Here is a 24971-nt window from a genome sequence, read left to right on the forward strand (position 1 = left end):
TAACAGCACTATAAGGATAACACATTGTACCCAGCTCAAATTTCCAGTTTGTCCTGCATGAATTCATCCACTGAGTAATAACACTTCAGTGTCAGTACCTCAAATAGTTTTCTTTTAAGCGAAACTAAATTCATCTGCATCAACTTGTTCCCTTTTAATTTATTACAAATTTTCATTCCCATGCATTGAGGTCCCTGGGCATACAGTCTGAGGCGGTGGGTGGGGAGCATAAAATTTTCTTTGTTTCCGGTATCATGTGAATGGACAAAATGGTTTAAAGTTTTCCAAATAATGGTTGACATGATTCTTTGTGATTTGCAGTGCACATATTTCGTATGATTTTTTTCTGTATTTTTAGTATCCGCACTATGTTTGTCGAGTTACCCCAAAAAACAATACCATACCTAATAATTGATTCGAAGTAGCTTGTATATGCTACTTTTCGTGTGTCCATGTCAGTATCAGTTGAAAATATTTGCATTGCAAATGCAAAGCTGATCAGTTTGTTTGCCAGGTATTCAATGTGTGCCTGACAGCTCAAATTTTTATCTACATTTAAACCTAAGAATTTGACTGAGTCAACTTCTTCTATACCTTGGTTGTTGTGTTCAGTCTTAATCTGCTCACATTTTGACTGTTTGGTTCTGAACTGCATCACATGAGTCTTAGATATGTTTAGATTCAGCCCATTTAGCTGAAACCAAGTTTCTAAGGTACTGAGGGTAATGATCACAGATTTGGGAATTTTTTCCGAGTCCTGATCTTCAACTAATACAGAAGTATCATCTGCGAACAGAACTGATGGGGAGCTGATATTTAATGGTAAGTCATTAACATAAAAGAGAAATAGGACTGGGCCTAATATGGAGCCTTGTGGAACACCCTGAGATATTTTTTTCAGTCAAAAAATAATATGTGCCATGTGAAGAAATGCTAACTCTTTGCTTTTTGTTGGATAAATAGGAGTTAAGCCTTGTAGGGCACTGCCGCTAATGTCATACTTTTCAAGTTTGTAAACATGCAATGCATGGTTTACGGAATCAAATGCCTTTGAGAGGTAGGAGAAAATTCTTGCCACCTTATTTCTCTTGTCTAATGATGTGCTTATTTTCTCGATGAAACTGTTTACTGCATCGATGGTGTTTTTACCCTGCTGAAAACCAAATTGATTGTTTAGAATAACAGAATATTTTGCAATGAAGTTTTGGATTTGTGCAACAGCAAGTTTTTGAAATATTTTAGATAGGACTGGGAGAATGGAGATAGGACGATAATTTCCCATGATCTCTCTTGATCCCCTCTTGAAGAGTGGTTTGACCTCAGCATATTTCAGTACCTCTGGGAAACAGCCCTCTTCAAAACACTGATTTATTATCTGAGCTAGTGGGTTTGCAATTCTATTGTGTACCACTTTTATAACTTTGGTGGGTATTCCATCCCACCCTGCAGATTTTTTGTTTCTTAATGTTAGAATAGCATTTTCTACATCCTCCACAGAAACTTTTGAGAATTTTGTAAAGTTTTCAGAGTTTTCGCCTAGGCCAAAGGGATTCACTTTGTTGTGATAATCTGTTGCATCTACATCAGACTTTGCTACATTTATAAATAATTCATTAAAGTACTCAGGTATTTGAGCTGGATTTACAATAGTATTTCCTTCAATGTCACTACATAACCATGTTGTTAATGTCCTTTTCTCTTTAATTTCTTTTAATATCTGGGTCATACCATGTCAAATCAATACAAAAAAGACCATTTGCTACCTCACCATCTCATATTTTCTGGAAATTTGGCACTAGTGTACTGTTGGTATAGACATAGAAAAATATGAAATTTTACTGAGCTATGTCAACTTGTTTACATAGCTGTAAATTTATCATAGCTGGATGCAAAAACAAGGCACAGCAGTTTTTAGAATTTCTGTAGAAACTTTCCTAATTGAACTACAAACCTGAGACACATACCATTTTACAACACCTTTTTCACACCCTTTCATATGGTATAGAATAATATAGAGGTTAATATCAGAAAATTCTTTTCAAAACAGTATTTAAAATATTTTTTAAGGTAAATATTTTAAAATTTCCAAATTTATTCCATGAGTAGCAAGTATTGCAAGAAAGCACAGGCTAAAATATGTATTTGGGATGATAATTCCCATATTATTAAAAGAAGAAGAAGAAAAGGATAATGACTGAAGCTCTATTTCCAATAATTGGACTGTGTACTCATGTTAATTGTTACAGTATTACTAATACAGACATTTTCATGAAAATAAACGAACACTGTTGTGATATTCCAGTATGAATCACAGGATTTACTTTCACCAGAACATCCATTACTGATGCCCACAGAATGTCATTTCTTGGGTATGAGAAGCATGTAGATAGCCCAACTGGACAAAAAGTTATCTTTACTCCATTAGTTTCTCCATTTTTCTGTAAGATATACTTTGCAACTAGTTTGCTTGACAGAGCCAGTGATATATCATGGTATGTCTGCTAATTTTAATTTATCAGGAGATTTTGACACTTCCTTTTTGCAAAATTCTGCATCCCAATGAAGTTTTTCCACTGACCTACTTTTTGGAATTAACATGCGGTATTGATGCATTCCTCTGATGGTCAATGATTGTTTAAAGCTTTTTTTTCAAGAAATATTCTGATTCAAGAAAGTCTTCTCGAGTTCTACATTGGTAATGTTTTCTACTGCCCATTCAAAAAGTTGTGTTAGGTTTTCATATGGTTTTGCAAACTGGCACAAACTGCAAGTTCTCTACAGATCCTCCAACACACGTCCCTTTGCCATATGCTGCAGCAAAAAGTGCCACTCTGCTTCCACCTTACAATTAATTCATGGAAACATAAGGTTAAGAAGTTTTTTTGTTTTTGTACTAGGCAAAAGACCCATCTGAAAAACTGAGTAACTTTTTTTTGCAATGTTTTGAAATGTGGCTGTCAGAAAAGTTTTGTGTGTGTGTGTGTGTGTGTGTGTGTGTGTGTGTGTGTGTGTGTGGTTTGAGGTGAGACTTTTCTTTTTGAAAAGTGTATTCATAGACAATGGGTTACAAAGAACTTTTGCGAGGTACTGCTTGTAATTTTGAATTTTAGCTTTTGTTACAACTTTCTATTTAGTATTTTCTATCATTAGTTTCACATTTTTGTGATTTGTGTACACCCAAAAGGTGTATGCCCCTTTGACCAGCTAACATTTAATGTTCAGATCTCAATTCAGCAAATTTAGAGAAATTCATTTTTATGCTGAAAAACTTGTCTTTAAAATTTGTGTGCTGCTTCAAGGTTACACAATGTGTGTCTTTTTGAAATCACTGACTTACTTCTGTCTGATTCAGTAACTGCCACAGAGTCTTTTATACCTTGCATTGCCTACTAACTACATCATCTCCATAAAATGAGTGTACAATTCCCACTGTCTCTATTGGCAAGCTTTTCCCTAGTTTTAAATACGAACCTTCCAAAAATCCTTTTTCTTTAAGAACTCTTTTTGACTGCCTGGCCATGTAGTTCAGTTCATTAAATTCACACATTATCTTTCTAATGGTCCAAATTTGTGGTAAACATTTTAGAAACTTGAGTCTTTTTGTCCTACATTTACATCTATATCCATACTCTGCAAATCACCATGAGACGCATGGCAGAGGGTACATCCCATTGTACCAGTTGTTAGGGTTTCTTCCTGTTCCATTCATGTATGAAGTGCGGGAAGAATGACTAACTGAGTGCCCCGGCACATGCAGCAATTATTCTAATCTTATCCTCACAATTCCTATGTGAGCGATACATAGGCGGTGGTGGTTGTATACTCCTAGGAGTCATCATTTACAGCCAATTCTTTAAACACTGTTAATAGACTTTTTCAGGATTCTGCCAGTTCGTTCCTTTAGTATCTCTAGGACTCTCGTATGAATTAAACAAACCTGTGACCATTTGTGCTGCCCTTCTCTGTATACGTTCAATATCCCCTGTTAGTTCTATCAGATACATGTCCAATACACTTGAGCAATGTTCTAGAACTGGTCGCATGAGTAAGCAATCTAGTTTGCAGACTGATGCACTTCTCTAGTATTCTAACAATAAACCAAAGTCAACCATCTGCTTTACCCACAAAAGAATATGTGATCATTCCATTTCATATCCCTATGAAATGTTACACCCAGATATTTGTACGAGTTGGTTATTCCAACTCATTGATATTATAGCCAAAGGACACTACTTTTTTTTTCATTTTGTGAAGTACACAGTTTTACATTTCTGAAAATTTAGAGCAAGCTTCAATCTCTGCACCACGCTGAAATCTTATCAAGACCTGCCTGAATATTTAAGCAGCTTCCTTCAGACAGTACTTCATTACAGATAACTATCATATGCAAAACGTCTAAGGCTGCTATTAATATTGTCTGCAAGGTCATTAAGAGACAATATGAATAGCAAGGATCCCAACACACTTCCTTTGGGCACACCTGAAGTTACTTCTACAACCATCCAATATGACAAGCTGTGTCCTCCCTACCAAAAAGTCCTCAATCCAGTCACAAATTTCACTCGACACTCGATATGATCGTACATTTGATAATAAGCGTGGCGCGGTACTGAGTCAAGTGCTTTTCAGAAATCAAGAAATACTGTATGTACCTTGTTGCCTTAATTCAAAGCTTTCAGTATGTTATGTGAGAAAAGTGCGAGTCTGGTTTCACATGATCGATGTTTTCAAAATCCATGCTGGTTGGCATGGAGGTCATTCTGTTCAAGATACTGCATCATGTTTGAGCTCAGAATACGTTATAAGATTCTACAACAAATCAATGGCAAGGATATTGGATGGTAGTTTTGTGGCTCACTTCTATTACCTTTCTTGCAGACGGATGTGACCTTTGCCTTTTTCCAAGAACTGGATACAGTTTTCTGTTCGAGGAATCTACAATAGATTATAGTTAGAAGAGGGGCTAGCTCAACCACAATTCAGTATAGAATATGATAGGGATTCAACTGAAGCCTGGAGCTGTGTTCAATCTTAACAATTTCAGCTGTTTCTAAACACCATTGACATGAATACTTATTTCATTCATCTTTTCAGTGGTACTGGGATTAAATTTGGGCAATTCTCCTGGGTTTTCCTTAGTAAAGGAACATTCAAAAATGGAGTTAAGCATATCAGCTTTTACTTGTTACCCTCAGTTTCAATTCCGGTCTCATTCACTAGGAACAGAACCCAAACTTTGGTGCCAGTAATAGCCTTTACATATAATGAGTATTTCTTGGAATTTGTAAAATTTTAATTTACAATATTCTGCTACCATAGTCACTGAAGGCATCAAGCACTGCTTTTGACAGCGAAGCATGTTTCACTCAGAATTATCTATCTTTAGCCCTACACTTTGTTTTACGCGTATTATGCTGTAATCTCTGTTCCTTTACAAGATTCTTTACAGTGACTGTATACCATGAAGGTCCCCTCCCATTATGAATTGCTCTACTGGGTACATACCTATCCAGTGCATCACTGTTGCCACAATGGCGTCATGATCACTGATATCAGTTTCAATGTGGACTTCCTCAAAGAGGTCAGGTCTGTCTGCTGTCATCAAACTTAATATTTCCATGATGAGTGTGGTAGTTTTCAGAGTTCCACAACTAATTTGCACGGATATTACTACTTGGGCAGCACATAAAACAGGTGACAACTGAACTATAGTTGATATTACAAGTACTGCAATGACTAAGCAAGCATTCAAAATACACTTAATTTATCAACAAACACACCCTTTAACATACAAACAAGAAATAAATTAATCAAAACTTTTATCTGGGAGTACAGTTATGAAGGGTGGACTATAGAAAAACACAGAAAGAAAAAATTAGAAGTAACAGATGTGGATATGGACAAGAGCCACAGAAACAATCTGAACTGAAAGGAAATATAATGACCAAATACTAAAAGAAAAAATATTGTGGTATACACATTCCCTATGTGTGCAGCTTTCATAATGTTGATCAAAAGAGAGGATTTAAAATTTAGACTGGCAATGGCAAGAAAAGCGTATCTGAAGAAGAGAAATTTGTTAACATCGAACATAAAGTCTAGTGTTACACAACGTTTTTCTCAAGGCAACTGTCTTGAGTGTAGCCTTGTATAAAAGTGGAATGAGGGCTATGAAATGAAATGTGTGGCGAGGGCCTCCCGGCGGGTAGCCCTGATCGCCTGATGCTAGTCTTTTGAAGTGATGCCACTTTGGCAACTTGCGCGTTGATGAGGATGAAATAATAATGATGATGATGGCACAAACACTCAGTATACCTGAGTGGTGCAAATCTCCAGCCCAGCCAAGAATTGCCCCGGCATGACAAGTGGTGCGCTGTCCACTCAGCTATGGTGGTGGACGTGAGGGCTATAAGCAGCACAGATAAGAAAGAGAACAGGAGCTTCTGAAATGTTGTGCTAAAGATGAATGCTAAGCATTACCTGGGTACATTGGTTAACTAACAAAGAGATGGTCAATCAAACTGGAGAGAAAAACCTATTGTACAATTTGAAAATAAAAAGAGAATGGTTTATAGTACGTGCCTTCAGGCATCAAGAACTTCAATTTGGTAATAGAGGGAAGTGTGGTGGGTAAATATTGGAGACAGAGACAAGGGTTTGGCTTTGATAAGCCAATTCAAGTGAATGTAGGTTGCAGTGGCTACGCAGGTGATAGGTTAGTTTGGAGAGGTGCAGCAAAACAGTCTGTGGATGGAAAACAGTAGTGGTAACATTGTGGTGATGTGCTTACTGTCTTAAATGGCAGTTCTGTTAAATTTCTTTCATGTATAAGATGCAATTTATTGCAAATATTAATGGAACTGTCAAGTTGTCACAGTACATAGTCTGTTTCTAAAACTGCCTCACATTACACATTGTTTTACACAGCTGATATGTCTAACCAAGTTACTTATTTGAACCCCCCCCCCCCCCCTCCTTCCTCTCCCTGCAATCTTGGTTGTGGTAAAAGAGTGATCTGAAATGAAGTCTGAGGTCCACATTAGGTTAGAAGGTGACAATTTGATCGTGGGATGATCAAGCCTACAAATGTTAAGCCAGGCTTTAGGTAACAAATTGACCAGTAGCAGCAACTAATGTTTTATGTCTGCGTCTTACTGAAAAATGCGGGTGGTGGGGTGGTGGTGGGGGGGGGGGGGGTGAGGGTAGAGATTCTAAATATCTGAGAGGAAACACTCATGCGGTGGAATGTTGCCTAATGAAGATCCTTTTGGGAAACACAAACAAGAAAAAACTGGTTTGCAGTTGTAGCCAACATACATCTCTAACAACAGATCAAAGATGAACCCAACATTCATAGCTGAGAATTAGGGAGACCAATGACTGATGTAAAATCTCGAGAACAGAATGACGAGCTTTACAAAAATCTATTTTAAAAGTATAAGGCAAACAGAAGAACAAACTTGAATAAACAATGTTAACAAAACAGAGTAATCATTTAAAGGGGAAAATTGTCCAGTATGCTTGACCATGACACGAAGACAATAAAAAATGCAAATTACTCTCACTTATTTCACATAGTGTTCTTACCACTCTCAGATGGATGTATTATAATCCACGTCTTTAACTGTCATGGCATGAATCTCCCAGATGACGGGAAGTCTAATCCTCCAAAACGTGACATGGACAGAATAATAAATTGACTTTTTACAATAATTGTTATTCCAAATTGAGGGAATAATCAGTTCATCAATGAACCTGATGGTAGCAAACATGACTGCTGAAACATTGTACCCGTTTGACACCAGTAACCAGCCTTTGCCTATGAACCAATTTCCAAATAGGAAACCAAAACTACTTACATCAAACAAGGACAATGAAAATTAAAATTATGTAGACTGTTTTAAGATGCTCAAAAGACACACGAATACAAAATGCAATCCAAACGTATACGAAAACAATGCTTTATTGTCACACCGTAAACTAAAAACTGATGTTTACCCTTACTTACCCACTTAGTTGTACCACGACAATTGCAAGGATGCACCCACTCTGCTTCACTGTCATCATCATCAGTGGCAAAGCAAACCCAACACGTCCTCCTATTGAAACATGGCAAAATGTAAACAGCAAATACATCATGACACAAATCTTAACAACAACAACTATCAGAACTTGTTCTCAAATTATTTGATGCTAAAATCACTAACAACTGCATTTTACTTTATCTACTCTACAAACACAATATAACAATTAGAACAGACAAAAAAGGGAACAGTGCATCAATATTATATGGAGAGAAACTGCATTACCTTTCTTCATCTAACCTGGACGTCGCACCTACTAGCTGATTGGCACTTTCCTCCCGTTCTCTTCCAGCCATCTCACTTTGTCACGATTCCAACATATCAGTTTCTGATAAGAGATAAAAAAATATTTGACAATGCCTTGAGAGCTTTGAGAGATCCACAGCTTCATACATGAAATAAAGTGTAGATTAAACGTCGTGAGGCAGATTTTCTCACAATGTAGTTCATATTTATTTATCACCTTAATGAGACTTTGTACTGGAACATGTGGGTTTTATGTTGTTTGCGTATCAACTGAAACCAATCATCATGAAATAGCACATTCATAAGCTATTTTGATTCATTATTGTCATGGTTTGTCAGATTATTTAGACTTATACAGTGAACCGTAAACATTTCTTAAACTAAACAGAAAAAAATACATATCGTTAAGAAACATACTCGAATGGATCACCAGCAGTCGTTACACACTTATCTCACGTTACGAACGAAATTTTGTTGTGCTGACACATGTGTCTACATTCCATCAATTAAATGATCTTCCCAGGTCCCACACACAACACTGCTCAGCGGCTTTTAGCAAACACTTACGAATATCTTTGGAATGATTGTTGCAAACAAATACATCTGTGATCATTTACTGATTTCGATATGGTGTAACAAGACTGATTTTACACGCGTGTGTTAATCAGCGCTTTCTAAAGTCTCACCTTGGACGTGTAGTGTTTCGTTAATAAATACGTCATAAAGTGTAAATGCGCAGGGCTGAAATTCTTTCTGTACGCCCACTAACATCTGCACTGCAGAATTGCTTAGACGATTATCTGTGAATACAATAAATACGTGAGCCCAAGGAGGTATTATGCACCATGGAGCACATGAATGTAGCTGGCGGCTACTTTATATCAGCAAATGTTAATAATCGCTGATGTATTGGTGAAACAGACGGCAGTTTATTACTGAAAATGAGTAACTCCCTTTTGTCGCAAGAAAGTTGGTCTGGACGTCTCTACACTGCTGCTGATATTGCGATTATTGGTGCTGGGCTGTCGGGTTTGACAGCAGCATATAGGATTTTAAAGAAGGACCCAAGTCTGCGTGTAATTGTGCTAGAAGCGAAGGGTGAGAAACTAACCTCTAATTTTGTCAGGCCATGAGAGTTTTTCTTCCCATAGATTTGAATCTATGTATTAAAACTGTAAACTCACTTTCTTGCGTTCTTAAAGATTGAAACGAGAAATATGACGTTCTCTCGAACCCGATATCTATTCTCATACGTACTTGTATGTGAAATGTAACGTACAGCTACAACTAACTATGGACCTTACACAGTGCTGCTACTAACCTCCGCTGAGGAGGAAATCAGCAGGATCGTACATATACTTAGGAGTAAAATGCCCACAAGTCAAGATGAAGTTAAAATGTGCCTACTAAAGACAGCATTAACAGCATGAAAATATCCCTAACAGACGTTATAAATGAGACATTCTCATCATGTTACTTCTCTAATTACCAAAGCAGGCAGAAGTACTTCCCATTCATGAAAAAGGTGGTAGCCTACAGATAATATAGAGCATTACAGAACAGTTTCACTACTGTCTTCCTTTTCAAACGTGATAGCAACTATTATGAAAAACAGACTTATGGATTATTTAAATAAATACCAACTGCTGTGCGAGGTACAATTTTACTAGGTCTGGGAAGGGAACAGAAGCTGCTTTAGCAAGATTTACAAAAGTGGTTTTAGAAGCCCTACACAAAGGAGAACAAGTAACAGGCATTCTCCTGAATGGCAGTAAAGAATATGACACTGTTGATCATGAAATACTTGTAGGTGAACATGATGCACTAGAAATAAGGGAGATGGGGTGGTAAATAAATGGTTTAGGCCTTCACTAGCAGACAATGTGCAGAGGGTAGAGATCCCAAATTTCAAGTGGCTCTAACAATATGGTGAAACATCTTTCAGAGACAGAATACTTGAACACCGGAGTTCCTCAAGGGAGTGTGTTAGACCCAGTACTGTTTCTTATATATATTTACATGAGGAGAAACCATGTTATTTGCCGAGGACAGCAGTATGATAATTACAGAAAGGACACTTAGAAATTTTAGAAGTAAATGCTGTAAAGACACTTAAGGTGGTTTGCAGCTGGTCTAGTAACAATAAAGTTACTCTTAATGTGCTCCATGGTGCTAATAACCTAAACTTCTACATAAATAAAAACCAAATATAACAAAACTTAAAATACATAACAAATCCCTAGAGAGTGTAGCGGGCAGAAAATTTTAGGGTATGTATAAAATGGGATGAACATATCGGGGTACCAGGAAAAAGAATTAGCACTGCATGCTATGCCTTATGATTACTAACCACAGTGCATAATAGTTCATGCCTAAGAGCAACATACTATGCACACATACATTCTAATATCAGTTATGGCATAATATTCTGTGGTGCAAATGCACAGAATGTGGTAAATGTGTTCAAATTGCAAAAACGAATCATCACAATCAGGGGTCATTTCCTGATGTGCTAAAAGTCACTGAAATAAGATCAGTGCAATCAATGATACACAAAATTATAGATCTATTTTACTGACGTGAATAGTTTATAAGGTGTTAGAAAAGCTACTTACTGATCAACTGGAATTATTTTTCTGTAAGTACAATCTATTAAAAAACTGTCAGCATTGTTTCAGGAAGGATCAGGTCTGCAGTAGCAGCTGTAGCTACATTTTTTCAAGCAGTATTGAATAAACTTGATGAAGGAAACAAAGTAGTTGACACCTTTTTAGACCTATCCAAGGCTTTTGACTCTGTAAGTCATTGTATGCTTCTGTATGAATAAGAAACTTTTGGAGTCAGGAGAGTGGCATTAGATTTGTTAACATGTTACCTTGCTGACAGGGGTCAATGTGTTAAGCTGTATCATACAACTGTGGAACATGTACAAACAGTAAAACCATCTTATAAAATCCTTAACTGTAGAGTTCCTCAGGGAAGTATTATAGGGCCACTTTTGTGTATTGTGTACATCAGTGATATAATAATTCCTCAAAATTCAAATCTAGTAAATTATGCTGACAATACCTCCTTCATAAGCTGCAGCTCTATAAAACAGTAAGCAATGCAAAATGATACAGAGAACGTCAGTTTCATCGCAGAATACCTCACTGAAAACAAAGTAGCACTTAATTAGGCAATTCTGATAGAGTTTCTACAACATTATAAATCAAGACAAGTGGATACTGAGCCAGAGTTATGAGTTGAAATAATTGAGAAACATAAATTCCTGAATACTACAGTAGATGAACATTTTACATGGAAGGAGCACATCAGTTACACATATAAAAAAGACCTCCTGCAGCACCTAAATGCTAAAACACCTTTCAAGTGTAATAACATCACCTGTCTTAAGACAAATCTATTTTGGAATTATGCACTCCCACCAACAATATGGTATCGAGATTTGGGGTGGGGCATCAATGGTATACATGTATAAGGCTTTCAGAGCCCACAAAGGAGCAGTTATGATAATAGCTAATATCAGTAAACACCAGTCCTGTAGAGAATACTTCATTAAGCATAGCATACTAACAGAGTATTCACTCGATGTTTTCAGGACTATACTGTTTGTAAAAGAAAATATGGAGCATAATATAACCAGTAGTGAAATCCATAATTATAATACAAGAAAACGAGAGGATTACCACATAAAATTTAGTAACAAAAGAGCAACAGATCATAGTCGATAAAAGACTGACAAATAACATAAAACTGTTAAATGAAAATGTATTTTAGATAAAAATTAAAGGAACTGTTAATTGATAAATGTTTGTACTCCATCAAGGATTTTTAATGTTATTGTGTATAATTTATCCTTATTTCTAAACTCTTTTTAATGTTACATGTAAATAAACAGACTATGTCCATGACTGTAAAAGTTATTATGGACAAATAAACCATTTATTACTATTATTAAACAATGGAAAATCCAGGATGGAATGTAACAGTGTTATGAAAATTGTTTAATATTATGAAAAGGATAGTTGCTACTCACCGTGTAGTGGAGATGTTGAGTGCCTATTTGCAACTTGGCATCTCTGCCATATGGTGAGTAGCAACTATCCTTTTCATATTACTATTATTATTACTGAGCAAGAGTCATAAAAGGACCCTCTGCATTGAGGTATTAAAAAATGGGGTATTCTGACAGTTCCAAGTGAATATGTATTCCAAACTGCAGTTTTTATAAATTAATTAAAAAAAAAAAAAAAGCATTGAGCTCCATCATGATCATCAAACCAGATACAGTGATTGCTTGTACCTGGATAGAATGAATAGGTTTTCATCCCATTAAAGAATTCACCCAACATAAAATTATTACAAATAAATAAGCAGGTTGTTCAATTAGAAAACAGACAAAAGAGTATGGAGTATGCTTGTAAGCAACACAATACACTGTAGTTTGTAATTTCCACCAGGCAATGACGAAACCAAGTTATATTATCGAATAAGCCTAATGATTCATTTCTGTTGTTAGAAGCAGGTTCTTCTGCCTTATTTAAAGCAGTGGTAAACTGTGTATATGTATTGTGAATATATTATGTGCAACCTGTTTTTTCTCCATTTTCGTATATAGATTAGATTAGATTCAGTTTTTATTCCATAGATCCAAAAATGAGATGATTCTCGTAGTTGTGGAACATGTCAGAAAGTGCAACATAAAAGACATAGATCATTCGAATATAATACTCTCTTACCTGATCATTTGTCAGGAGACAGTCAAAATGTTACAGTAAACTGGAACCGCTAATATTTACAGAATTAATACACTGTCAGAATGAAACACAGTTATGCACTGAAAGTATTTGTATGGAGTGTAGCCATGTATGGAAGTGAAACATGGACGATAAATAGTTTGGACAAGAAGAGAATAGAAGCTTTCGAAATGTGGTGCTACAGAAGAATGCTGAAGATTAGATGGGTAGATCACATAACTAATGAGGTTTTGAATAGAATTCATAGTCCTGAGACTGGTTTGATGCAGCTCTCCATGCTACTCTATCCTGTGCAGGCTTCTTTATCTCCCAGTATTTACTGCAACCTACATCCTTCTGAATCTGCTTAGTGTATTCATCTCTTGGTCTCCCTCTACGATTTTTACCCTCCATGCTGCCCTCCAATGCTAAATTTGTGATCCCTCGATGCCTCAGAACATGTCCTACCAACCGGTCCCTTATTCTTGTCAAGTTGTGCCACAAACTCCTCTTCTCCCCAATTCTATTCAATACCTCCTCATTAGTTATGTGATCTACCCATCTAATCTTCAGCATTCTTCTGTAGCACCACATTTCGAAAGCTTCTATTCTCTTCTCGTCCAAACTATTTATCGTTCATGTTTCACTTCCATACATGGCTACACTCCATACAAACACTTTCAGAAACGACTTCCTAACACTTAAATCTATACTCAATGTTAACAAGTTTCCCTTCTTCAGAAACGCTTTCCTTGCCATTGCCAGCCTACATTTTATATCCTCTCTACTTCAACCATCATCAGTTATTTTGCTGCCCAAATAGCAAAACTCCTTTACTACTTTAAGTGTCTGATTTCCTAATCTAATTCCCTCAGCATCACCCGACTTAATTAGACTACATTCCATTATCCTTGTTTTGCTTTTGTTGATGTTCATCTTATATCCTCCTTTCAAGACACTGTCCATTCCGTTCAACTGCTCTTCCAAGTCCTTTGCTGTCTCTGACAGAATTACAACGTCATCGGCGAACCTCAAAGTTCCATTCTGTTCAACTGCTCTTCTAAGTCCTTTGCTGTCTCTGATAGAATTACAATGTCATCGGCGAACCTCAAAGTTTTTGTTCCTTCTCCATGGATTTTAATACCTACTCCTAACTTTTCTTTTGTTTCCTTTACTGCTTGCTCAATATACAGAAGCTGCTTCCCTTTCGTGTCCCTCAACTCTTATAACTGCCATCTGGTTTCTGTACAAATTGTAAATAGCCTTTCGCTCTCTGTATTTTATCCATGCCACCTTTAGAATTTGAAAGAGAGTATTCCAGTTAACATTGTCAAAAGCTTTCTCTAAGTCTACAAATGCTAGAAACATAGGTTTGCCTTTCCTTAATCTTTCTTCTAAGGTAAGTCGTAAGGTCAGTATTGCCTCACGTGTTCCAACATTTATGTGGAATCCAAACTGATCCTCGCCAAGGTCGGCTTCTACCAGTTTTTCCATTCATCTGTAACGAATTCGCGTTAGTATTTTGCATCTGTGACTTATTAAACTGATAGTTCGGTAATTTTCAGATCTGTCAACACCTGCTTTCTTCGTGAATGGAATTATTATATTCTTCTTGAAGTCTGAGGGTATTTCGCCTGTCTCATACGTCTTGCTCACCAGATGGTAGAGTTTTGTCAGGACTGGCTCTCCCAAGGCCGTCAGTAGTTCTAATGGAATGTTGTCTACTCTCGGGACCTTGTTACGACTCAGGTCTTTCAGTGCTCTGTCAAACTCTTCACTCAATATCGTTTCCCCCATTTCCTCTTCATCTACATCCTCTTCCATTTCCGTAATATTGTCCTAAGTACATCGCCCTTGTATAGACCCTCTGTATACTCCTTCCACCTTTCTGCTTTCCCTTCTTTGCTTAGAACTGGGTTTCCATCTGAGCTCTTGATGTTCATACAAGTGATTCTCTAATCTCCAAAGGTCTCTTTAATTTTCCTGTAGGCAGTATCTGTCTTACCCCTAGTGAGATAAGCCTCTACATCCTTACATTTGTCCTCTAGCCATCCCTGCTTAGCCATTTTGCACTTTCTGTCGATCTCATTTGTGAGACGTCTGTATTCCTTTTTGCCTGCTTCATTTACTGCATTTTTGTATTTTCTCCTTTCATCAATTAAGTTCAATATTTCTTCTGTTACCCAAGGAGTTCCACTAGTCCTCGTCTTTTTACCTACTTGATCCTCTGCTGTCTTCACCACTTCATCCCTCAGGGCTACCCATTCTTCTTCTACTGTACTTCTTTCCCCCATTCCTGTCAATTGTTCCCTTGTGCTCTCCCTGAAACTCTGTACAACCTCTGGTTCTTTCAGTTTATCCAGGTCCCATCTCCTTAAATTCCCACCTTTTTGCAGTTTCTTCAGTTTTAATCTACAGCTCATAACCAATACATTGTGGTCAGAGTCCACATCTGCCCTTGGAAATGTCTTACAATTTAAAACCTGGTTCCTAAATCTCTATCTTACCATTATATAATCTATCTGATACCTTCTAGTATCTCCAGGATTCTTCCATGTATACAACCTTCTTTCATGATTCTTGAACCAAGTGTTAGCTATGATTAAGTTATGCTCTGTGCAAAACTCTACGAGGTGGCTTCCTCTTTCATTTATTAGCCCCAATCCATATTCACCTACTATGTTTCCTTCTCTCCCTTTTCCTACTCTCGAATTCCAGTCACCCATGACTATTAAATTTTCGTCTCCCTTTACTACCTGAATAATTTCTTTTATCTCATCATACATTTCTTCAAATTCTTCATCATCTGCAGAGCTAGTTGGCATATAAACTTGTACTACTGTAGTAGGCATGGGCTTCGTTTCTATGTTGGCCACAATAATGCGTTCACTATGCTGTTTGTAGTAGCTTACCCACACTCCTATTTTTTATTCATTATTAAACCTACTGCTGCACTACCCCTATTTAATGTTACAGAATTGCAATCATCATCCTAAAACTAAATCTCTACACTACTAGTAAATGAGAATTCTCTTAAACTGTAGAATGGGTTGACACAGCTGCAGACATTGGGTTGTCTTTGAATTGCACTGTAGTTTATTAGATGAGAAGAAGTTTGGTGTTAAAAGGAGAGTGTCCTGTGATTTCTGGTGTAACCTTAATGTATCTTGATCTGTCGTGTTTAAAGCTGTGTCATCCACATAGCAAGTGACTGAAGTTGAGCATAATGTGACAAATAGTTAATTGCAACAGTGAAGAAGAATGGCCCAAGGACAGAGCCCTGATACACGACAGATGTGACTTTCAACAGGGAAGAATGCCTATTTTGAATTGACTGAGATTTCCCCAAAGAATTAATTATTCCTAATGTTGTATTGTTTATTATATAACACTGTAGCATGGCTAGTAAGATGCCCAAGGGGATACATTCAAATGGTATAGCTCAAGACAGATTGTGTTCTCGTAAAACAAAAAGAAAACTTTATCTGTCAATCTGAAGCAGTTCTGATATTGATGCTATAGCACATTACAAGAAATACTGCAAGGTATTAAAGACTGTAATTCTGACATCAAAGCAAATATATTACGAGGGAAAGATAGTCATATCAGATAACAAAATAAAGACAATATGGGATATAGTGAAGGAGGAGACCGGTAGATCCAGACATGAAGAGGGACAAATGGCATTAAGAGTAAATGATACATTGTAAATGATACATGAATATCAAGAGCTTTGATGGAAACCCAGTTCTAAGCAAAGAAGGGAAAGCAGAAAGGTGGAAGGAGTAACATTCCAGTAGAACTACTGACAGCCTTGGGAGAGCCAGTCCTGACAAATCTCTACCATCTGGTAAGCAAGATGTATGAGACAGGCGAAATACCCTCAGACTTCAAGAAAAATATAATAATTCCAATACCAAAGAAAGCAGGTGTTGACAGATGTGAAAACTAACCGAACTATCAGTTTAATAAGTCACAGCTGCAAAATACTAATGCGAATTCTTTACAGACGAATGGAAAAACTGATAGAACCCGACCTTGGCGAGGATCAGTTTGGATTCCGCAGAAATGTTGGAACACGTGAGGCAAAACTGACCTTACGACTTATCTTAGAAGAAAGATTAAGGAAAGGCAAACCTACATTCCTAGCATTTGTAGACTTAGAGAAAGCTTTTCACAATGTTGATTGGAATCCTATCTTTCAAATTCTAAAGGTGGCAGGGGTAAAATACAGGGAGCAAAAGACTATTTACAATTTGTACAGAAAGCAGATGGCAGTTATAAGAGTCGAGGGGTATGAAAGGGAAGCAGTGGTTGGGAAGGGAGTAAGACAGGGTTGTAGCCTATCCCCGATGTTATTCAATCTGTATATTGAGCAAGCAGTAAAGGAAACAAAAGAAAAGTTCGGAGTAGGTATTAAAATCCATGGAGAAGAAATAAAAACTTTGAGGTTCGCCGATGACATTGTAATTCTGTCAGAGACAGCAAAGGACTTGGAAGATCAGTTGAATGGAATGGACAGTGTCTTGAAAGGAGGGTATAAGATGAACATCAGCAAAAGCAAAACGAGGATAATGGAATCTAGTCGAATTAAGTCATGTGATGCTGAGGGAATTAGATTAGGAAATGAGACACTTAAAGTAGTAAAGGAGTTCTGCTATTTGGTGGGCAAAATGACTGATGATGGTCGAAGTAGAGAGGATATAAAATGTAGACTGGCAATGGCAAGGAAAGCGTTCCTGAAAAAGAGAAATTTGCTAACATCGAGTATAGATTTAAGTGTCAGGAAGTCGTTTCTGAAAGTATTTGTATGGAGTGTAGCCATGTATGGAAGTGAAACATGGACGATAAATAGTTTAAACAAGAAGAGAAGAGAAGCTTTCGAAATGTGGTGATACAGAAGAATGCTGAAGATTAGATGTGTAGATCACATAACTAATGAGGAGGTATTGAATAGAATTGGGGAGAAGAGGAGTTTGTGGCACAACTTGACAAGAATAAGGGACCGGTTGGTAGGACATGTTCTGAGGCATCAAGGGATCACAAATTAAGCATGAACCATGGACCTTGCCATCGGTGGGGAGGCTTGCGTGCCTCAGTGATACAGATAGCCGTACTGTAGGTGCAACCACAACGGAGGGGTATCTGTTGAGAGGCCAGACAAACATGTGGTTCCTGAAGAGGGGCAGCGGCCTTTTCAGTAGTTGCAAGGGCAACAGTCTGGATGATTGACTGATCTGGCCTTGTAACAATAACCAAAACAGCCTTGCTGTGCTGGTACTGCGAACAGCTGAAAGCAAGGGGAAACTACGGCCGTAATTTTTCCCGAGGGCATGCAGCTGTACTGTATGAATAAATGCTGATGGTGTCCTCTTGCGTAAAATATTCCGGAGGTAAAATAGTCCCCCATTCGGATCTCCGGGCCTGGACTACTCAAGAGGATGCAGTTATCAGGAGAAAGAAAACTGGTGTTCTACGGATCGGAGCGTGGAATGTCAGATCACTTAATCGGGCAGGTAGGTTAGAAAATTTAAAAAGGGAAATGGATAGCTTAAAGTTAGATATAGTGGGAATTAGTAAAGTTCGGTGGCAGGAGGAACAAGACTTCTGGTCAGGTGTCTACAGGGTTATAAACACAAAATCAAATAGGGGTAATGCAGGAGTAGGTTTAATAATGAATAGGAAAATAGGAATGCGGGTAATCTACTACAAACAGTATAGTGAACGCATTATTGTGGCCAAGATAGATTCGAAGCCCACACCTACTACAGTAGTACAAGTTTATATGCCAACTAGCTCTGCAGGTGACAAAGAAATTGAAGAAATGTATGATAAAATTAAAAAAATTATTCAGATAGTGAAGGGTGACGAAAACTTAATAGTCATGGGTGACTGGAATTCGCTAGTAGGAAAAGGGAGAGAAGGAAATGTAGTAGGTGAATATGGATTGGGGCTAAGAAATGAAAGAGGAAGCCGCCTGTTAGAATTTTGCACGGAACACAACTTAATCGTAGCTAACACTTGATTTAAGAATCATGAAAGAAGGTTGTATACGTGGAAGAACCCTGGAGATACTAAAAGGTATCAGATAGATTATATAACACAGCTCTACAAAATAAATTTTTTTTTTCGTTGCCAGGGAAGTTTGAACGAAAATGGGATATTGTTATGATACTCATTCCGAGTATATTTGTACTTTTTCCAAATTGGCTCTGGTTTTTGAGATATAGGTTATTTGTGGAAATGAGTTTCATGTGGATAATATCGCCTGCAGGGTCCATATATGGTGTAATGTATTTGCTACCTGTTTTTTAATTAGTGATATTGTACTATCTTTATTAAACAATTGTGCTCAGGGAGTGCACTGTCAGCATGTGTTCAGTCCTGTTGTGCGGTGCGTGTGTTGAAGATATTGAGGGTTGTGCAGATTTGAATTCGGCGGTACTCGACATTCATTTGTTGGCCGAGGTAATCCCCGCAACAGCCGATAGGTAGCGTTCAGTGTAAACAAGAAAAATGGCGATGGTCGAAAGTCACACACATGTGCAGTGCAGCTTCAAGGAGATAGAACCTTTTCATCGTGACGTAGCAAATATGAGGTGAGTATTCATTTCACACAAAACAATTAATGATGTTTGTTGGATGTGATTGACATGCAAATACAAGAAAGTTCTGCATAATATGTAGTACTTGTGCAATTTTGTTTTAGGAAAACATGAGTTCTTCATGCCGTCTTTGCGTGAACCATCTAGATGAGTTCTGCTACATTTGTGGTGAATACGTTCTTCAAAAGAACAGGAAGAATATCACTCCTTTTGTGAAGGAAGCGTATCTGGCATATTTCGGAATTAAACTTGGAGATCAAGACAAGGCGTGGGCACCCCATAAAGTTTGTAAATGCTGTGTGGAGTGCTTACGGCAGTGGACAAAACGAAAAAGGAAAAGCTTAAACTTCGGAGTGCCTATGGTATGGCGAGAGCAGAAGGACCATACAGATGATTGCTATTTTTGCATTGTTAATGTGAAAGGTTTTAATAGGTTCAAAAAACGAAAGTGGGAATATCCCGATTTGGAGTCAGCAAGAAGACCGGTGGTGCACAGCAACGATGTTCCTGTACCAGCCTTCACAACATTACCCACGCTAACATCATCAGATGACGATGTGCACGACGAGGAATGTACAAGTAGTGGTTCGGAATACGAAGGACGTGAGACACAACCCCAGCAGTTCGACCAGAAGGAGCTCAGTGACTTGATACGAGAACTCAATCTTTCAAAGCAAGCATCAGAACTCTTAGCATCCAGGCTTAAGGAAAAGAACTGTCTTCATCCAAGTGTTAAAATAACAGCTTACTGGACGAGAGAAGAAAACCTTCTTCCATACTTCAACCAAGAAGAGGTTATAGTGTATTGCAGCAATATACCTGGACTTTTACTTGAATTGGGGCTGCCGGAATATAGACCAGAGGACTGGCGTCTCTTCATAGACAGTTCCACTAGAAGTTTAAAATGTGTTCTCCTACACAATGGCAATCGTTACGCATCTATTCCAATTGCCCACTCAACAAAACTTTGTGAAGCATATGCTAACATCAAGATGGTTCTGCAGAAAATTCAGTGTATGCAGCACCATTGGTTGATTTGTGTTGATTTGAAAATGGTGAACTTCTTGCTTGGACAACAAAGTGGATACACAAAGCACCCATGTTTTATCTGCATGTGGGATAGTAGGGCAAAGCACGAACATTGGAAGCAGAAAACATGGCCTCCAAGGGAACATATGGCTGTTGGTGAAGCAAACATCATTAATGAACCTCTGGTTAGTAGGGACAAGATTGTTCTTCCACCATTACATATTAAGTTAGGACTAATGAAGCAATTCACCAAAGCTTTAGACAGAAATGGTAATTGCTTCACATACATCTGCAATACGTTCCCTGGACTCAGTTGTGAAAAACTTAAGGCAGGAATATTTGATGGTCCTCAAATTCGCAGGCTCATCAACGATACCAATTTTACAAGTGTCATGACTGTCACTGAAGCATCGGCACTGGAACAGTTTTGTCGCTGTTGTAAAATGTTTTTTGGGCAATCATAAAGCTCCCAATTATGAGGAACTGGTCAAAAACATGCTCACTAACTTTCAAAACTTAGGAGCTAACATGAGCATAAAATTGCACTTCCTTCACAGCCACTTGGATCGATTTCCTCGTAATCTAGGTGATTTCAGTGAGGAACAAGGAGAGCGGTTCCATCAAGATATGAAAGGAATAGAGGAAAGATATAAAGGAAGATGGGACAGGCATATGATGGCAGATTATTGCTGGAATCTGCAACGTGACTGTTCTGAAGAGACCTATAAAAGGAAAGCGTGCAGGAAGCGGTTCGTCATGGACGGAAAATGATATAGAGAAACTTTTCAATTATGTTTTATACGTGGACAAATGCCTATCAGGTTTTCATAGAAGCTATTTATAAAGATTATTTTCTTTTTTCATTGTAGTTTGTAGCGCTCGAGTTCAGTATTAGCAATTTTTTCTAATTTTTTGAATAAATCATGCATTATCTCAAAAACTAGAGCCAAACTGCATAAATGGTTGCTATATTCGTCCTCAGCACCACTAACCCATCCTAAAGCCACTCAAATATCCTTGGCAAGAAAATGAGTGTTGACCAGTGTAATGGTAAGACGGAGATTTAGGAACCAGGTTTTAAATTGTAAGACATTTCCAGGGACAGATGTGGACTCTGACCACAATGTATTGGTTATGACCTGTAGATTAAAACTGAAGAAACTGCAAAAAGGTGGGAATTTAAGGAGATGGGACCTGGATAAACTGAAAGAACCAGAGGTTGTACAGAATTTCAGGGAGAGCATAAGGGAACAATTGACAGGAATGGGGGAAAGAAATACAGTAGAAGAAGAATGGCTAGCTTTGAGGGATGAAGTAGTGAAGGCAGCAGAGGATCAAGTAATTAAAAAGACGAGGGCTAGTAGAAATCCATGGGTAACAGAAGAAATATTGAATTTAATCGATGAAAGGAGAAAATATAAAAATGCAGTAAATGAAACAGGCAAAAAGGAATGCAAACGTCTCAAAAATGAGATCGACAGGAAGTGCAAAATGGCTAAGCAGGGACGGCTAGAGGACAAATGTAAGGATGTAGAGGCTTATCTCACTAGGGGTAAGACAGATACTGCCTACAGGAAAATTAAAGAGACCTTTGGAGATTAGAGAATCACTTGTATGAACATCAAGAGCTCAGATGGAAACCCAGTTCTAAGCAAAGAAGGGAAAGCACAAAGGTGGAAGGAGTATACAGAGGGTCTATACAAGGGCGATGTACTTGAGGACAATATTATGGAAATGGAAGAGGATGTAAATGAAGATGAAATGGGAGATACAATACTGCGTGAAGAGTTTGACAGAGCACTGAAAGACCTGAGTCGAAACAAGGCCCCCGGAGTAGACAACATTCCATTGGAACTACTGACGGCCTTGGGAGAGCCAGTCCTGACAAAACTCTACCATGTGGTGAGCAAGATTTATGAAACAGGCGAAATACCCTCAGACTTCAAGAAGAACATAATAATTCCAATCCCAAAGAAAGCAGGTGTTGACAGATGTGAAAATTACCGGACAATCAGTTTAATAAGCCACAGCTGCAAAATACTAACACAAATTCTTTACAGACAAATGGAAAAACTAGTAGAAGCCGACCTCGGGGAAGATCAGTTTGGATTCCATAGAAATACTGGAACACGTGAGGCAATACTGACCTTATGACTTATCTTAGAAGAAAGATTAAGGAAAGGCAAACCTACGTTTCTAGCATTTGTAGACTTAGAGAAAGCTTTTGACAATGTTGACTGGAATACTCTCTTTCAAATTCTAAAGGTGGCAGGGGTAAAATACAGGGAGCGAAAGGCTATTTACAATTTGTACAAGAACCAGATCGCAGTTATAAGACTCGAGGGACGTGAAAGGGAAGCAGTGGTTGGGAAGGGAGTAAGACAGGGCTGTAGCCTCTCCCCGATGTTATTCAATCTGTATATTGAGCAAGCAGTAAAGGAAACAAAAGAAAAATTCGGAGTAGGTATTAAAATCCATGGAGAAGAAATAAAAACTTTGAGGTTCGCCGATGACATTGTAATTCTGTCAGAGACAGCAAAGGACTTGGAAGAGCAGTTGAACAGAATGGACAGTGTCTTGAAAGGAGGGTATAAGATGAACATCAACAAAATCAAAACGAGGATAATGGAATGTAGTCGAATTAAGTCGGGTGATGCTGTGGGAATTAGATTAGGAAATGAGACACTTAAAGTAGTAAAGGAGTTTTGCTATTTGGGGAGCAAAATAACTGATGATGGTTGAAGTAAAGAGGATATAAAATGTAGACTGGCAATGGCAAGGAAAGCGTTTCTGAAGAAGAGAAATTTGTTAACATCGAGTATAGATTTTAGTGTCAGGAAGTCATTTTTGAAAGTATTTGTATGGAGTGTAGCCATGTATGGAAGTGAAACATGGACGATAAATAGTTTGAACAAGAAGAGAATAGCAGCTTTTGAAATGTGGTGCTACAGAAGAATGCTGAAAATTGGATGGGTAGATCACATAACTAATGAGGAAGTATTGAATAGGATTGGGGAGAAGAGAAGTTTGTGGCACAACTTGACCAGAAGAAGGGATCGGTTGGTAGGACATGTTCTGAGGCATCAAGGGATCACCAATTTAGTATTGGAGGGCAGCATGGAGGGTAAAAATCGTAGAGGGAGACCAAGAGATGAATACAATAAGCAGATTCAGAAGGATGTAGGTTGCAGTGGGTACTGGGAGATGAAGAAGCTTGCACAGGATAGAGTAGCATGGAGAGCTGCATCAAACCAGTCTCAGGACTGAAGACCACAACAACAACAACAATGTACATTTGGCTTTATAACCATCTTATGATAAATAACATACTGTCAAAGTCACATTTCAGAGTTCTAAAAGGTTCTGATATTGAGAAGACTATCTGCACTTACAGTGAGAATGCACGTCATTCAGTAGACAAAAAATGACAGGCAGCTGGTATATTTTGTGATCTGTCAAAGGCATGTGACTCCTGTAAATCACAGTATCCTTTTAAGTAAATTAGAATATTATGGTGTTATAGGAAATGCTGCAAAATTATTCAAATCTTTTATCTCCAGCTGGAAACATAGGGTGTTTTTTGGAAAGAGACATGTATTAAACTATCAGGCATCATCCAACTGGGAACTAATTACATGTGGGGTCCCATAAGGTTCCATCTTAGGGCCCTTACTTTTTCTTTTGTGTATCAATGACCTTTCATCAGTAACATTACCAGATGCCAAGTTTGTTTTGTTAGCCGAAGGTACAAACATTGCAATAAATAACAAATCAAGTGTAGTCGTAGAAAGAGCGGCTAATAAAATATTTGTGTACATTAATCACTGGTTCCTAGCCAATTCTTTGTCACTTAACTTTGAAAAAACACACTACATGCAGTTCAGAACTTGTAAGGAGTGTCCCATGAGTATATGCCTAACATACAATGACAAGCAGATAGGAGAAGTGGACAGTGTTAAATTTTTGAGATTACAGCTTGACAATAAATTCAACTGGGAGGAGCACACCACAGAATCTCTATTTGCAGTGCGAATTGTGTCAGACATAGGGGATATAAAAAATGAAAAATCTGGCATACTATGCTTACTTTCATTCCATAATGTCATATGGGATTATTTTTTGGGGTAATTTACCAAACCAAGCTAAAGTTTTCTATGCACAAAAACGTGCAATAGGAGTTATATGTAGTGTGAACTCAAGAACATCCTGCAGAAGCCTGTTTAGGGAGCTAGGGGTGCTAACTACTGCTTCCCAAGATATTTATTCCT

General features: G+C 37.8%; 3 protein-coding genes across 3 annotated transcripts in view; 2 read left to right on the forward strand and 1 right to left on the reverse strand.

Moving 5' to 3' along the window:
• LOC126474134 (E3 ubiquitin-protein ligase MARCHF5-like) overlaps window positions 1–9001 on the reverse strand; it is an 86381-nt gene extending 77380 nt beyond the window's left edge. Inside the window, 3 exon segments of the mRNA XM_050101571.1 lie at window positions 8009–8099; window positions 8310–8600; window positions 8748–9001. Of these exon segments, the coding sequence (XP_049957528.1) occupies window positions 8009–8099; window positions 8310–8380 (162 nt within the window). The 5' untranslated portion in view covers window positions 8381–8600; window positions 8748–9001.
• Window positions 8973–24971, forward strand: part of LOC126474296 (amine oxidase [flavin-containing] A) — a 263151-nt gene continuing 247152 nt past the window's right edge. The window contains exon 1 of the mRNA XM_050101761.1: window positions 8973–9428. Coding sequence (XP_049957718.1) covers window positions 9272–9428 — 157 coding nt within the window. The 5' untranslated portion in view covers window positions 8973–9271. The remainder of the gene's footprint in view (window positions 9429–24971) is intronic.
• Window positions 19438–21530, forward strand: LOC126474131 (uncharacterized). The gene is made up of 2 exons (XM_050101566.1): window positions 19438–19668; window positions 19779–21530. Exon 2 carries the CDS (start codon window positions 19785–19787, stop codon window positions 21165–21167), a length of 1383 nt encoding a protein of 460 aa, XP_049957523.1. The 5' UTR covers window positions 19438–19668; window positions 19779–19784; the 3' UTR covers window positions 21168–21530.

This window comes from Schistocerca serialis, chromosome 4, assembly GCF_023864345.2.
Source record: "Schistocerca serialis cubense isolate TAMUIC-IGC-003099 chromosome 4, iqSchSeri2.2, whole genome shotgun sequence".
Classification (NCBI taxonomy): Eukaryota; Metazoa; Arthropoda; class Insecta; order Orthoptera; family Acrididae; genus Schistocerca; species Schistocerca serialis.

Bases quoted from the DNA above. Each gene is read 5' to 3' on its own strand.
- LOC126474131 (XM_050101566.1), top strand. From the start codon at position 19,785: ATGAGTTCTTCATGCCGTCTTTGCGTGAACCATCTAGATGAGTTCTGC.